At 48.2% G+C, this 14,439-nt stretch overlaps 6 protein-coding genes across 6 annotated transcripts; 4 read left to right on the top strand and 2 right to left on the bottom strand.

Annotated features, from left to right (window-relative positions):
• Nucleotides 1-941: 941 nt before the first annotated feature.
• On the top strand, nucleotides 942-2,117 carry Asppvi_009007 (P1 family peptidase; the record flags this gene model as incomplete). Its single annotated transcript, XM_043304869.1, has 1 exon — nucleotides 942-2,117. One exon carries the CDS (start codon nucleotides 942-944, stop codon nucleotides 2,115-2,117), a length of 1,176 nt encoding a protein of 391 aa, XP_043160804.1.
• Nucleotides 2,118-3,483: 1,366 nt separating this feature from the next.
• Asppvi_009006 (Zn(II)2Cys6 transcription factor) lies at nucleotides 3,484-5,157 on the bottom strand (the record flags this gene model as incomplete). Its single annotated transcript, XM_043304868.1, has 4 exons — nucleotides 3,484-4,285; nucleotides 4,345-4,469; nucleotides 4,535-4,818; nucleotides 4,872-5,157. 4 exons carry the CDS (start codon nucleotides 5,155-5,157, stop codon nucleotides 3,484-3,486), a joined length of 1,497 nt encoding a protein of 498 aa, XP_043160803.1.
• A 499-nt stretch (nucleotides 5,158-5,656) lies between these two features.
• On the top strand, nucleotides 5,657-7,382 carry Asppvi_009005 (uncharacterized protein; the record flags this gene model as incomplete). The annotated part of the gene is made up of 3 exons (XM_043304867.1): nucleotides 5,657-5,822; nucleotides 5,875-6,025; nucleotides 6,104-7,382. The coding sequence occupies 3 exons, from the start codon at nucleotides 5,657-5,659 to the stop codon at nucleotides 7,380-7,382; spliced, it is 1,596 nt and encodes a 531-aa protein (XP_043160802.1).
• A 1,066-nt stretch (nucleotides 7,383-8,448) lies between these two features.
• Asppvi_009004 (class I SAM-dependent methyltransferase) lies at nucleotides 8,449-9,288 on the top strand (the record flags this gene model as incomplete). Its single annotated transcript, XM_043304866.1, has 1 exon — nucleotides 8,449-9,288. The coding sequence occupies one exon, from the start codon at nucleotides 8,449-8,451 to the stop codon at nucleotides 9,286-9,288; it is 840 nt and encodes a 279-aa protein (XP_043160801.1).
• Nucleotides 9,289-11,533: 2,245 nt separating this feature from the next.
• Asppvi_009003 (uncharacterized protein) lies at nucleotides 11,534-11,912 on the top strand (the record flags this gene model as incomplete). The annotated part of the gene is made up of 2 exons (XM_043304865.1): nucleotides 11,534-11,596; nucleotides 11,658-11,912. 2 exons carry the CDS (start codon nucleotides 11,534-11,536, stop codon nucleotides 11,910-11,912), a joined length of 318 nt encoding a protein of 105 aa, XP_043160800.1.
• Nucleotides 11,913-12,186: 274 nt separating this feature from the next.
• On the bottom strand, nucleotides 12,187-12,783 carry Asppvi_009002 (uncharacterized protein; the record flags this gene model as incomplete). The annotated part of the gene is made up of 1 exon (XM_043304864.1): nucleotides 12,187-12,783. One exon carries the CDS (start codon nucleotides 12,781-12,783, stop codon nucleotides 12,187-12,189), a length of 597 nt encoding a protein of 198 aa, XP_043160799.1.
• Nucleotides 12,784-14,439: the final 1,656 nt, after the last annotated feature.

Below are 14,439 nucleotides of genomic sequence, written 5' to 3'. Positions count from 1 at the left end.
TGTTGTATGTTTTTTGTTCACCTAGAGGTTTCAATTCATTGGGTTTAGCCCTCGCCGTTCTTCACATCCTTCGCCCCTGTTCTGAAGCTCACCTGAACCACCTGAACCTCAATACTGCTCACTCAGTGACCCCGCTCAACCCCTGTGTTCTAGCACTCTATTTTCATGTGCGACGGATCGCGCATTCATGACCCCTTCATGATGGTCAACACATCAATCAATCTGGCCCAGACTATGTTAGTATTCGTTGCAGGATCAGTTTTGGCTAAAAGTCAAGATGCCAGAGGTTGACAGCAGGTTGACTGCCTGACTGTAAATCTGTGCCAACATGAATATAAGATTGAAGTTAACTAATAAGTATGCGCCACCCCTACTGAGTCGATAGGCATGCGCCAGTAGACATTATCCTCTCTGAACATGACTTTGGACCTTATCAAACTCAATGCGCTGCCCAGGACTTTGACTTGGTCCTTCCGCCCACAGCCCAGATGGCATCCTCCTCCTTTGCAGACCTCCGTGCGTCATTTCAAGTAACCTCGGCCGACAGGTGCCCTCGATCAATAGCTCTCCCTCCGCGTCTTCTACAAGCCGATTATAAGCTAACTAAGCGCACTAGCGTGACTCTGCCAGATTGAAAAGACCACATCTTCCTCCAACCAGCCAGACCCAAGTGTGTATCAGCCGCGGGTTCAAAGATTTAAAACCATTTAGGTGCGAAGCTGGAAATTTCCAGGTATCATGCTTCCCGTCTAGCCCAGATTGAGCATCGAGTCGGGATGGGCTAGGCCTAAAACAGATCCCGATGCCAGGCTACTGCAGTAGTAAAAGGCTATTAATCTATATAAAGCGCTGGTAAAGGCAAATTTGAAGTTTGAAAATTTACCTCCTTTCGTGCAGCTAACTTCCAGCCCATCGTTATCTACCTAGATCGGAGAGACACTATGGCAGCTATCAATACAGTTTCACCTTCAGCACGACCTCGTGTCCGGGAGCTTTTGCCAAAACTCTACCTCGGTCGTCACCGACCTGGAACCAAAAATTCCCTCACTGATGTTCCGGGTGTTCTGGTTCATACCGAGTCAATCAAGCGCCCCTCTACGACAACCAGCCATGCGGTCAACACAGGTGTAACCACGATTCTACCCCGCCGGGATTGGTTCAACTCCGGCTGTTACGCAGGGTACTTTCGTTTTAATGGAGCTGGCGAAATGACTGGCTCACACTGGTTGGATGAGACTGGTCTACTGAACTCCCCGATCATTCTCACTAACTCGTTCTCGGTCGGTGCATGCTACACCGGGGTCTACGAGTATGCTGTTCGGGAGTATAAGGACAAGGAAACCGGATTGGTAGACTGGTTTCTGCTCCCGGTGGTGGCCGAAACGTGCGATCTGTTCCTCAGCGACATTGGTGCTATGGCAGTTACGTCGGATATGGTTGTTCGAGGAATTGACCAGGCCAGCGCCGACCCCGTGGAAGAAGGTAACACGGGTGGGGGAACCGGCATGATGTGCCAAGGCTTCAAAGGCGGCACTGGGAGTGCCAGTCGTGTTATTGAGGGTGTGGCTTTCGGCGCTGAGACAAACTATACTGTTGCTGCTTTGGTCCAGGCGAACTACGGCGCGAAGAGAGATCTTCGCTTCGGTGGGGTTCCTGTTGGGCGACTGTTCGAGCAAGAAGACGGGGCGGCTGCCGCAGCAGCAGCCAAAGAGGAGGATGCAACGAAGGCCAAGGATGGAAGTATCATCGTGGTGATCGCAACGGATGCGCCGCTTCATCCGACCCAGCTCCAGCGCTTGGCCAAACGAGCGACGGTTGGGCTGTCACGCGTGGGAGGATGGGGCTCAAATAGCTCCGGGGATATTTTCATCGCCTTCAGCACGGCCGAACAGATTCCACGAGCTCCAGATTTCAGCTGGAAGCCAACAGTTGAGCAGAAGGTATCTGTGGTGCAGGATGTGACGATTAACGCCTTATTCGAAGGCGCAGCTGACGCCACGGAGGAAGCGATCTACAATGCATTAGTAGGCGCCGAAGACATGGAAGGCCCTCGGGGAAAGATAGTCAAAGCGGTGGATCATGAGAGATTGAAAACTATCATGGAAAAATATTTGTAGATGCATATTATGCATTTTACAATTCTGGTGATCTCGCGAACACTTTTAACACCTCTATTAATACAGGCGGGTATAATGTTGCCATAGATTTTCTGAGTAAGATCCAGTGTCTTTATATCTAAGAGAGCCTTGGGAACACAAAATTGTACGACGAGATCCGTAGCTGCCATGGTGTAACTGAACGCCCCTTGTCCTTGCATCTGAACCCACCCCATGGCTTCGCCAGTAAGCGCAGCAGCAGTTCAGTCACATTACCCGTGCGACAGTGTAACCAGAAGAATGGTTAGTTATATCCTGATGCGAATAACAAGACATCCCCGCTGGAATTATGATTCGCTGAGAAAAAGCATAAAAGAATCACGTCAAAGGCAAAGCAGGGATATATGAATCTTTAGCTGTCAAGCCCACTGCCTGCTTACACAAAAGAAACTCATCGCCCTTCTTTACTGTTCACCACATGTATTACCTACTGTCACTACCTCCATAAATATCAACAGCTTATATTCTAGGAGATTCAATACTCGCAAAGTACCTCTCCAAGGATCGAATTTCTTTTACCCTAAGGATGTCGATACTCATATTGTAGCTGCCTACCCTAGTACCCTACCTATGGCGTGGATATATGTAACCATGGTAAAATTTCGATGAGCTCCTTTTGTAGTCCGCCGTACTGATGGCAGGTGTGTGGAAATGAATTAATCCAAGGTAGCTGCGCCGCCGCGCGAGTCTGTGACCAACAAATGGCCTATTTGAAAGAGGACTAAGCAGTTACTATGTATTCATCAGGAACAAGAGCCACATCCTGCCATATTGCGTTTAGTACACCCACGATTAGATACTGGTGACACCTTTCCTTTAGCCCACATGTTCTGAAGAAGCTGGGGTCATTTTGTGGGCAAATTGACTCATATCACTGCGGTGCAATATCCGCCAGCTCACTGACAACGTCATCCACCTTTGAAACCCAGCTTTATGAGAGTGAGACCGGATCGGATTCGGAGTGGCTATCTGAGTATCTCAAGAACAGCCGTGTGACGGCCCTGATCGCCCTGGAAACCCGAAGAACTGGACTTACAAATGAAAATGGCTGGCGGGGACTGTCCTCTCCTTCTTGTGATTGTGATCTCAATACGCTCGGTGGGCACTCTGACACACCAAGCTTATATGGGAATTGAGATTGCTATTGGCTCGATATCTAATCTGACAGATCCTGACCTGGGAAGATGAATATGATTAAAATATGCCCTTTCAAAGCTGCAGCATCTCTTAACGCACAGCTCGACATATGACTTTAGTTATGATATTACTGGCTGCTAGGTTCAATCTTCTGGCTGTGGAGATCAGCCGGGAGCCATATTCACCTCATTCACCGTTCATCGGTACTTAGTGCATCTTGGATGTCAGGTAACTGTTTGGGAGATAGAATAGCTTTCCATTCTAGTCCTGCGTCGGTGCTGCCCGCTAGGACACAGGGTATATACCGCTTGCCTTGATCTATTGCGTCATCCAGGATAGCGTCCCAGTGAAGCCGAAAAATACCTTCAGCGCGTGCTGTCTCCAACCACAGGATGCATTTGATACGGATAAGAACATCATCCCAGCTTGACATTTGCAATTCAGCGGCCAGAGCCCGTGCTCTTTCCATGAACCACCGGTAGAGAGGCGTGCCACTCGAGGCGACTAAGCCATTCGAAAACAGCCATAAATCAAGCGAACCAGGCACGTGCGGTGTCGAGTAGAGTCTTATGAGATGCTCCATAAATCGGCCGACCATCATGCTCAATATGACTGCATGCGAGTAATACGTCGGCCCCTGGATGGTGAACATGTAGAGTATGATTGCGTAACGAATGCATTCAGTAACAGGTGAAGACTGAGGGCTTGACATGTCCGGAGCCGAGGACAAAAGTCGATGGATAACAAAGCATGTGAGATCATGGAGTCGTGCGGGCGGGAAAGGTGTGTATTGCACCCGTTGGAATGTGCTGAGGAGGCGGATGAACACATTCCAGACTGAATCGTCGACATGCAGGCTGCTAAGCTCTGATATTCTGGCGGGCAGGGCTGTCATGTCCAACTGCCATTCTGGAATGGGAGGTATGCCGTCTCCAATTCCGACATCATCCTGGGTCTCAAATTGAGGATGACCCTTGATGAGTAGCGATACCCTGGAGACGTGTAAACCGTCTATCCTTTATCTCGAAGCGGCTTGGGAACGATGACTTACCAACCGACCATCCTCGCCGTCAAAGGGCTAGTGTGCCTCACTGAATTGATCCCACCCCTCAGATTTACCAGTCTTTTGGCACCATCGACATGCATCTCGCTGACGCGGATATTGCCCTTGCCAAACTGAATTTTGGTGCGTCAATAACGGGCCCAATGGAAAGGAAACAAAGCATAAGGTCAAGTCTCACTTCAATAGCTGCCAAGGTGATGATCGAGTTCATCGTCACGTCCTGCATGGCCAGTGACAAGTCGTCAAACCTTCGTCTCAGCAACGCCAGGGAGTCTGCCATAAGAAGCTCTGAAGTCTGAAAGCCCCTCTGGGCTGACAGCTCTTCATCAAGACATGCTGTCTGGAGGGAGACGTGAAACAGTGCCGGGTCGCCCAAAGCAAGTGGCCACCATGAGACGAGGAAGGGATTGGACGTTGGGTTCAGGTCGAGAGGATAATATTCGAACGCAATCTTGTGGATAACTAAGTCGATAGGTAAGTTACGGGTTTGGCCGGCCAATTGGAGACATACGTACAGATATGGATGAGACGTTGAACGTGATTCCGGGGCAGTTTCGTCGGCGGGTACGATTCGAAAGGATCAAGGGTATTGAGTCGGTAGTCTGTTAGAGTTACGAGTCCGTGTGCTGCCTTTGCTGGTCTGCTTTCTGGAGCAGCGGGAGCAGCGGGGGTCCACGGCTCGTTCGCATAGACGCACTGGGCGTCGCGCTTGGTGCAGCGAGAGCAGCGTGGGGTACGCAGGTCGCAGCTCAGTTTAGATTTGGCACATGCAGCACAGGACCGGCGAAGTGTTTGGCGCATTTTGGAAGAGATAGTCCTTTATGTTGCAACGACTGACCGAGGGAGGGAGAGTGTGGTGCTGAAGTTACAGCCTGAGGGCTAAGGCTGTAAGGCACGCCGGGTCCGCCGGCATGTACCTGGGTTTTAAGGCCTCGACTTCTGCGCCAGCCCTAACCAGAAGCAGACTAGACTCCGAACATAGATCGTGGACAGTATCGGAGTCTAGTCCTAATTCGGCAATTGCGATGGGAATACCTACATGTCACTGCGAGAGAATCCACTTGCTAAGCACTGAAATCAATATGACTCGCAAGCTGATGAACCGGCCAAGGGGTCAATCTTCCCGTCCTCCGCCTTTCTGAAGGCCACGACAACACCGAACAAGAAGGGTGCATTAGAAACGGATCAACAACGACTTGAACGCGTTATATCATCGGTTCCAATTCATATAAAGGCTGATACCATCCTTTTCCGAGGCCCGGAAGCTTGTCTTTATCGTCCAGTTCCATCGTGTACAAAAATGTCTGTTAGAGTTACCAACGCCTCCAATGCTCAAGCTGAGTTGGCGCAGACATGGCCTCAAAGGACGTTCCACCTGCAAAGTGCTTCGCCGGGGTTCCTTGCAGGCTGGTCCGCCTGGCAGTATGTCCTGATTTTTCTGCTAGGAGTGGTGGTTTATGACCAAGGTAAGCTCGTCTCAGATTCAAAGGAACTGTATGAACCTGACACCGTCTCGAGTGATGTACATTAAGCGAAAGGGCCCAATCGCCGGACCAACGTTCAAGATTCCGCTCATGGGTCCCTTCCTTCAAGCACTTCATCCGAAATTTGAGGCATACATTGAGCAATGGGCGAGTGGACCTCTCAGCTGTGTATCGGTCTTCCACAAGTATGTCACCTATGCTCCTCGTTGCGAATAGACAAGTTTTGTCCAACGATAATTCCCTGCTAAAAAGTTGCACTGTAGATTCGTTGTCCTGGCCTCCGACCGAGATCTAGCTCATAAAGTCTTCAAGTCACCCGCATACTCTGAGCCATGCATCGTGCCCATTGCAAAGGACCTCTTGGGCCATAAAGCGTGGGTTTTTCTGCAAGGGAAAGCCCACGCGGAGTACCGGCGCGGATTGACTCCTCTGTTCACCAACAAGGCCATGGCCACCTATCTGCCAGTGCAGGAGAGGGTCCTCGCGGACTACTTTGACAAATTCGTTGCCGCAAGTGAGAGAAATAAAGGACAACCGATGGCGTTCATGCCCTTGTTCCGCGAGATCAACTGTGCACTTTCCTGCCGCACGTTCTTCGGTGATTACATCTCTCAGGATGCAGTCAAGAAGATTGCCGACGACTTCTATCTCATGACTGCCGCGATGGAACTGGTTAACATTCCGCTCTCGATGTACATCCCCTTCACTAAAACCTGGCTCGGGAAGCGGACGGCCGATGCGGTCCATGCCGAATTTGCCAAATGTGCAGCCGCATGCAAGGCAAACATGGCAAAGGGCGCTACACCGACTTGCATTGTCGACTACTGGGTCCTGCACATGATGGAGTCGAATCGGTACCGCAAGCAGATTGCTGCAGGCCTGACCGACGTGGAGAAACCGACGAATCTGATCCGCGAATTCACCAACGAGGAAATCAGCGAGACGCTGTTCACCTTCCTCTTCGCTTCCCAGGACGCCTCGAGCAGCGCTACAACATGGATGTTCCAGATCCTTGCCCAACGGCCCGACGTTCTCCAGCGAGTGCGCGAGGAGAATCTGGCCGCAAGAGGAAACGACAGGAACAAGTCCTTCGATCTGCCCATGCTGGAGTCACTTACCTACACCAACGCAGTCATCAAAGAGCTTCTCCGTCACCGACCTCCCGTCATCTTCGTGCCGTACCTTGCGACAAAGGATTTTCCCATTACGTCAGACTACACCGTCCCAAAGGGTTCTATGATCGTCCCTTCCTGCTACCCAGCGCTGCACGACCCGGATGCGTACCCCAACCCTGAGGTCTTCGACCCAGATCGCTGGATATCCGGAGATGCCGAGTCCAAGACGAAGAACTGGCTTGTGTTTGGCGCTGGGCCACATGACTGCCTCGCAAGGAGATATGTGCCGCTATCTATGGCCGGAATGATTGGCAAGGCAGCGCTGGAGCTTGATTGGGAGCATCATCCCACGCCCAAGTCAGAGGAAATCAAGGTCTTTGCCACGTTGTTTCCCATGGTAAGTAATCCTATCTTCTGCTTTGCCTAGGTATATCTGTTGTCGTGTGTTAATTCTCAGCAGGATGGGTGTCAGCTTGTTTTCAAGAAACGGCCTTAGAAGATCATGTTATTAATTGCAATTCAGTCTGCCTAGTCAAGTGCAGGCATCTGTGCAACCATAACACAGAGCTTAATTAAGATTCTACGACTGCGGTCCAGCTCTCATTTCTCATACGCATAGTCCCCAGCCGACAAAAGTAGATCATACTCCTTCCGTGAGTGATGGACAGGGGTCCGACAACGAACGGATCGAGGGCGAGCTCCATGCGATGGTGCAACAAAGCTTTATGTAAGTTTATTTACTTACCTTGATCTGGAGCCGGAAAGCCATCAGAGACTGAGTGGGTGAGCGCTAACATATATATGCTATTATATGTTTTTTGTTTATCTGTTTTTTACTTTGGGTTGCGCTTACTGCCTTATCGTCAACCTCTTCATCCTGTACCCCTGAAGCCCTCTAAACCAGACCTGAACCCTCTGAATGCAAGTCTCCATCGTATGCATTCCAATGGCCATTTTCGCACAGATTGCACAGGAATTAGGAGTCCATAGACACCTAAATATGGGGTGTAGAGTAGTTAACACAAGGGACTCATCTACAGGTGAACTGCGTCCATGACTTAGACAAATAATAACTGACATATTACTGATCTCATGTAACAGTTAGGCAGGTTGATATTAACCAATGCTAATAGGACAGAGGTTAGTAAGAGGTTAATTCACATGAAATAGCATGATATGGAATTGCATGGATGTCAAGCGGTGATCTACAGTCTTGAACCATGTAAGGAGCCAGCATTCCACAGTTAGCCAACCATGCAACTGCCAGAGGGGTGCTACGAGAATTAACTTACCAGGATGCAAAGACACGTAATAAATTGCCTCCTTACGCTATGCCTGCATGCTCATGAGACACTGACCACACTGCTACTTGCCCCTACTTGCCCCTTGGGGTTCTGGCTATTATATGTTAATATAAACAGGGGCCATATGCTCGTCATGAAAGACAAAACAAGCCCGGAAGATTAAAGCTGATATTTTGATATTTGCCCCTAATGGCAATCACCGAATATGATGACCCGGCCTTCTTCGCCAAATTCTCCAAATTGGCCCGGAACACAGGCCGCCTGACAACTACTTTGGAATGGCCTACCATAAGCCGCAGCATAGGCCAAATAACCAACCAAACTGTGCTTGATCTGGGCTGCGGCTCTGGCCAGTTCTGCAGCTGGGCCTCAGAAAATGGTGCTGCCTCTGTGCATGGTATTGATGCTTCTGCGAAAATGCTGGAAAAGGCGCGGGAGTCCAACAGTGCAGATAATATCACCTATGAGCAGGGGGATCTCGACTTGTCCTTGACGCAGCCCAACTCGACCGCGCTGAAACTCCGAGAAAATGCATATGATATTGTCCATAGCTCCCAGGTATTCCACCATCTGGAGAATCTTGCAGCCACCTTCGCGGCTATCTACAAAGCTCTGAAGCCAGGAGGCCGATTTATCTTCTCAGTGCACCATCCTATCTCCACAGCACCGCGGACTTCAAACTGGGGGGTGAAAAATGATGGAACGCCTTTTTGGGAGCTTGAGAATTACGGCTCTGAAGGGCCTCGAACGGTGGATTTTCTGGGCTACCCGATCCATGTGTATCATCGTACAATGGAGACCTATATCTCTTTACTACTAGAGAATGGGTTTATGTTGGTGGACTTCAAGGAGTGCATACCTGCTCCTGGAGTATTGGGAGAGAGGCACCCGGATTATGGAAAGGAGGGTCATCGTCCTTTGTACTTGGTTCTTGCTGCTAGGAAGGTTCATGTTTCTAGTTTTGATAACAGGGGTTGGCTGTTTAGTTCTCCATCCCCGGTAATTCATGCTTCTCTACAAAAAAAATGATAAATCCGAGGTTAGTTAAGGTCCCTAGATATGATTATTGTTATGGGTTCTATGGGCCTTGTACAAAACATTGACTGAGGCTCGGTAAGACGGTCTGTCTCTCGTTTGCGGGCTTCCCCTGCCTTTGGCAAACAGACTCTACATGCGGTGGATTATTGCCTTGCATGAGCTGATGCATCCCCTATAGTATTTTACACTGTTGATATAGAAAAGAGCATTTGTCAATTATACTCCTGCCAGAAATACCTGTTCACCCCATGGGTTCTCTCCCATTCTGGAGTCAACAAAGCCGCGGAGGGATCTTATAGATATCGTGAGTTAGAGAACAAGAAATCGCATGAAATTGGCATCCAGGGCTGGAAGCAGTATTGCGAGCATCATTTACCACAGACTCTTCCACCACCACCTCTCAGTGATTCTGGCCATTACCTTCTGCAACCATTATATCTTATGTTGTAGCAAGCCACATGATAACCAATGGATCATCTTCTGTACAATGAACACACTCCCTATGGTATTTTCATCACATCTGCGGACAGCCGTACCTCTAAAGTTAGCTCTAATTTTATCAGATGTTGCTGTAGAACTTGGACCGTGGTTGAGTGAGGATGAGAAATGTGGTACTGATATCCCATCGAACGGCTGTGTCCTCTTCAAGATACCACAGCTGGTTTTCCAAAATGGAATCTCAGAAGCTGTTATTCTCTGCTATAGGTCCCCTTCGTCGCATGACTCCTTGTCCTCAAAAGCAGACTAGCAGGCATTCAACAACAGAGATGAATGACACTTAATAAGTTACTATAGCTAGTTTTAAAGATATGAAAGGGCTATGAGATTATTTTCCAGGAGCTTGCAACCGTTAAGCACTTTACTGCAAGTTTCTCTCATTATCTAAGTGAGCAAAGCTGCAGCAAGTTTCGTGCCACCTTCTTATAATTGTCTGGGCCTATATAGAAACAGCATAGACCTTCTTGATTTGAGCTTAGGCGAACCTGTATCTCCCGGTTGTCTGATAGATTCGTTATGGCCGAACGGAATGGGGCAACCTATATCAGCTGACAACCTCTAAAACTTCAGCTGAAGGGCAACACTCACCCTAAGCCTAATCTGGCGGCGTAGGCGAGAGAGTAGCTTTCACAATAATGAAATCTATTATCGTGTGGGTGAAACGCATACCGAGACGTACTTGCAGCATTGATGCGAATTAACACCGAGGAAGGAGAAAACACGATATGAGGTTGCCTTGTTGTAGAAATTCGATGGCATTGTGACCGGGGCTTCCATTTCTTGGAGTCATGGTTGGCGTCTTTTGTAGTGTTGTTAACACCATACAAGATAATAAGCGATTCATCGGAATGCAGAAGCCACATAATGGATTTGCTCCACCAGAAGCTCGTCTTCCTCCCTGCCTGACTTCTGCTGTGACCACTCCTATTGGCCTCTTCTGGTTTGCATGCACCATCTCCTCATCTATCCACTGGATGTGCCGTGGCGCCACTATATATACGGAGCCATGGGATTAGGTCAACACCACAACCATGGCCTATTCTAGTAAATGAATAGTATATTATCTATACTATAATAATAATTACTGACTAGGGGTGTACAGCTATTTAGGTAGTGGTGTGGCTGTAGGTATTAATGGTAAAAGATTTATTTTAGCCAGCGTGTGCAAATAGTCCGCTGTAGTAAGGTCCTGCACTGCCCATAAGGCGCCCTAGGCGGTAGATCATAAGTGATATATCATGGGAAAAGCCATGATCTGCATAAATAATGAGAAATCATTAACCCAGTACAGAGTAGATCGTGGGTATTAGTCTGCTAATCATCAATATACTGCCTATAGCTCCAAAGGAGGGTCTTGAATGAACATGTGATTGGTAGGGAGGGAGCAGGAGTTGTAAATTAGGTTTATTGGACTCGTAGAATGCATTTCGTAGGTTGCCCATAAGAGCTATCACAAAAGATATACAATCACAAGTCACGACATTCTCCCCTCAACTATTTATTAAACATTAATATCACCACTACTCGGAATTAAAAATTGAATCCCACTTTGTCCTTCAGATGTTGTTCCAGGAAACTTCACAAATCTAAACTGCCCATTTTCAAGCAGATTCTAACTATCCTAGCTCTACAGTAAGAGAGGAAATCACCCACTCCCCCACACACGGAGAGCAGTACTAAACATCAAGACTCTGCACCAACAGCACACAAGGCAGAAAGAACAACACGCTCAGCAACCATGCAGTTCTCTCAGCTCCTCTCTGTTGTGTTTGCCACTGCCGTGGCTGCTCAGTCTACCGTTGTACGTTACTCAGCATCTCGCAATGACAGAGACGGGTGGGTGTCTGACCTACTTTACGCAGGCGATCGTTTACCTTGATCCCAGATTCGCGGGACCGGCGCAGCAAATCCTTTCTACAGACCAGTGTGTCCTCATCGATCCCAATACCATGCCCCCTGAGGTGGGGTCCATCCAACTCGCGTCAGGTGTCGCGTGCACCACCTACTTTGACAAGGGGTGCCAAAGTCAAAACCAGAACCTCACGAGCACCCAGTCCACCATCTCCGGCCCGCCTGATGCGCAGTCCATCCTTTGCCAGCGGGTCAACTATGGTTAGAGCTAGGGTAATGAAGGGAGTGGGTGGAGTTAGGCTTTGTTGCAATTCTGAACAAAGATTATGTCGCTCTTACAAAGAGGTTATCCATTGTCTGCCTGCCTGTTTGGGGCGGCGGTGGTCAAAGCCCGCTATAGCCTCACTTCATAGCGTTTTAGATCAATGATTTGCGCTGGACTGAAAGAAGTAAATAGTGCGTAGTAATACTACCTGTCCAGCGTATCCGGCGTATCCGGCGCACCTAGTATATCACATCTAGTTCGCATGAAGAGACCGATTATCGACGAGAAGGATATGCCTCCATCCACAACCGATAACCCCCCTCGTCGCACGCGACATCCACCCACGCAAAAGACCGCATCAGCTCCTGGATCTTTGCCCAAGATTGAATATTCAGTGCGTGACACAACTTCCGTAATTCTCCTGCGTACCAGCACCGTCGCTCCAGCTCTCCATCCTGCGCCGCAATTCCCCCGATCATCGTACACCAGAACAAGATCTCATTCTTACCTTTAACCTCATCCCCATTCTCATCGGCCAAAGAATCACTGCTCCGGCGGATCGCCATTTGCAACTGGGGCACCAGATTCTCCCTTGTTGGCCGCGTGGCTGGGATGCGGAATGTGACGTGTGTACTGAACAGGAACGCTGCTAGCCAGTATGTGCGGTAGACTTCTATTGCCATAGCCATTGTCATTGCTGTGTGGGACTTTCCTTCTTGTTGTTCATCTTCTTCAACTTGTTGATGACCATTGTTGTTCTTCTTCTCAAATATCCCGTCCTGCAACAACAACAGCGAATTAGATGGTTTGAGCAAGCAAAGCAGCCGATGCTGCACTAAGTTCCGGATATCACCCAGTTGATCCATGGCCATGGCGTCGTCCCGTTTCGCATAAATCAGCTAAGTTATTGAGTTTTCCCTCGAAGCAAGCGTGCGTTCCTCCTCATCTCAACATCGCCCTGTGCTAGCCATCTACTCGCTTCTACTAGCTGTACGACATTCACATATTGCTTGAAGAGCATGAATAATGATGAGATGGTAAGCAACAACCATGGCATGGAACTGCTGATTTTATTGGCACTAAACGCGATGTCAGCGCCAAATGTCCTAACGGAGTCAGAGATATACTTACCGAGCCATTTCCATAGCCCCAGCACTCCAAGGCGATCCCCAGATCTGGGATGCTGTTGCAAAGCTTGCTTCGCTGTTCTCCAGTGCAGGCATGAGTGATGGTGAAGAAAATGAAAGCAAATATAGCGCAATGAAAAATGCCTCATTCATTGTGCATACAGTAAACAGAACTTTCTGTGGATATATCAGGTAATGCTAATTGCATTCAAGAAGGGTGATGCACGAACATTATTAGAGTAATATACTCTCATGACCCAGGGCCGACTCTCATCAATATCTTTATGACTCTGACGCTGTCCACCCATTGCCAGGGTAGCATACATATGGATGTAGTGGCTTGAATAGTCCAAGCTAATCAAGGCTTGAAAGACTATGCTCCATCTGGGAAACGCGGTTGCAAGAAATACTAGCAGACATGTTGTTGTGCATCGATCGGTGATCATGTCCAGGACAGCGCCAAACCGTGTTGACTGTCCGAAGCGCCGAGCAGCCGCCCCATCCAAGGCATCTAGGAGACATGAAACGCTATATAGGAATGAACAGGTTCGTGGATGATAAGGCATATAATAAAGTGAAGCAATAGCGAAAACAACTCGCGCATAACCTGGGAATGAGTAATCAGTATTAGAACTCTTTAGTCTTCATGGCTCAAAAGGTTCTCATACCAATCAAGTTTGGAACAAAAAGGAAAATATTCTCTTCCCTTTCATTTACTGATTTTTGATTTTTGGAATGGGTGGGCATAGTGTTTAGGCGGTTGCGCTGATGATCTCGGGGTAAAATTATAATGAACAAAAGATTGTACTCCTGTGCAGAGGTAATCATTACCAATTTATAAGGATGACCTATGTGACTATGTCTCAATCGGAAGGAGATTTTCCGACAGAGACTAGGTAGAACAGGGATCAGGATTATCATTTGCCAAGTGACGAAATTACAGGGGGAGCTCGATGAGTAAGTACTCATCAGATATTCCCTTCAGCTTCTCCTTACCTCTAGTCGACTTTTACACTTCTTCTATTTACAAGAAAGCCATTGTGAGGAGACTATTATAGGTAAAGGTAGATTAGCAAGAATAAGTCGTATTTCAAAAGATTCCAAACCAGGAAGGATGGGAATATAAAAGGACAGGTTAGTATATTTGGCCCTAGGAAAGAACTATATTTATTAGAAGGGAAGCTATTTGGTCTCCTCTCTAGACCATAGGTAACTAGGTAAGTAATAATATCGTTCAAAATTCTACGAGGGCACTTTCTTCGTTTTTCTATCGTGTCTCTAAGAGGGTGAGTTGGGTGAGTCAGGTAGTTTCACTCATCCTTTTAGAGTATATTTACCCATCCAGGGCGATTCTCATGTTTTCATCTCCAACACTTAACCTTAACCATTGTCCTCGCTTCG

This window comes from Aspergillus pseudoviridinutans, assembly GCF_018340605.1.
Source record: "Aspergillus pseudoviridinutans IFM 55266 DNA, scaffold_6, whole genome shotgun sequence".
Lineage (NCBI taxonomy): Eukaryota > Fungi > Ascomycota > Eurotiomycetes > Eurotiales > Aspergillaceae > Aspergillus > Aspergillus pseudoviridinutans.
This window is presented reverse-complemented; position numbering and strand designations above follow the sequence as displayed.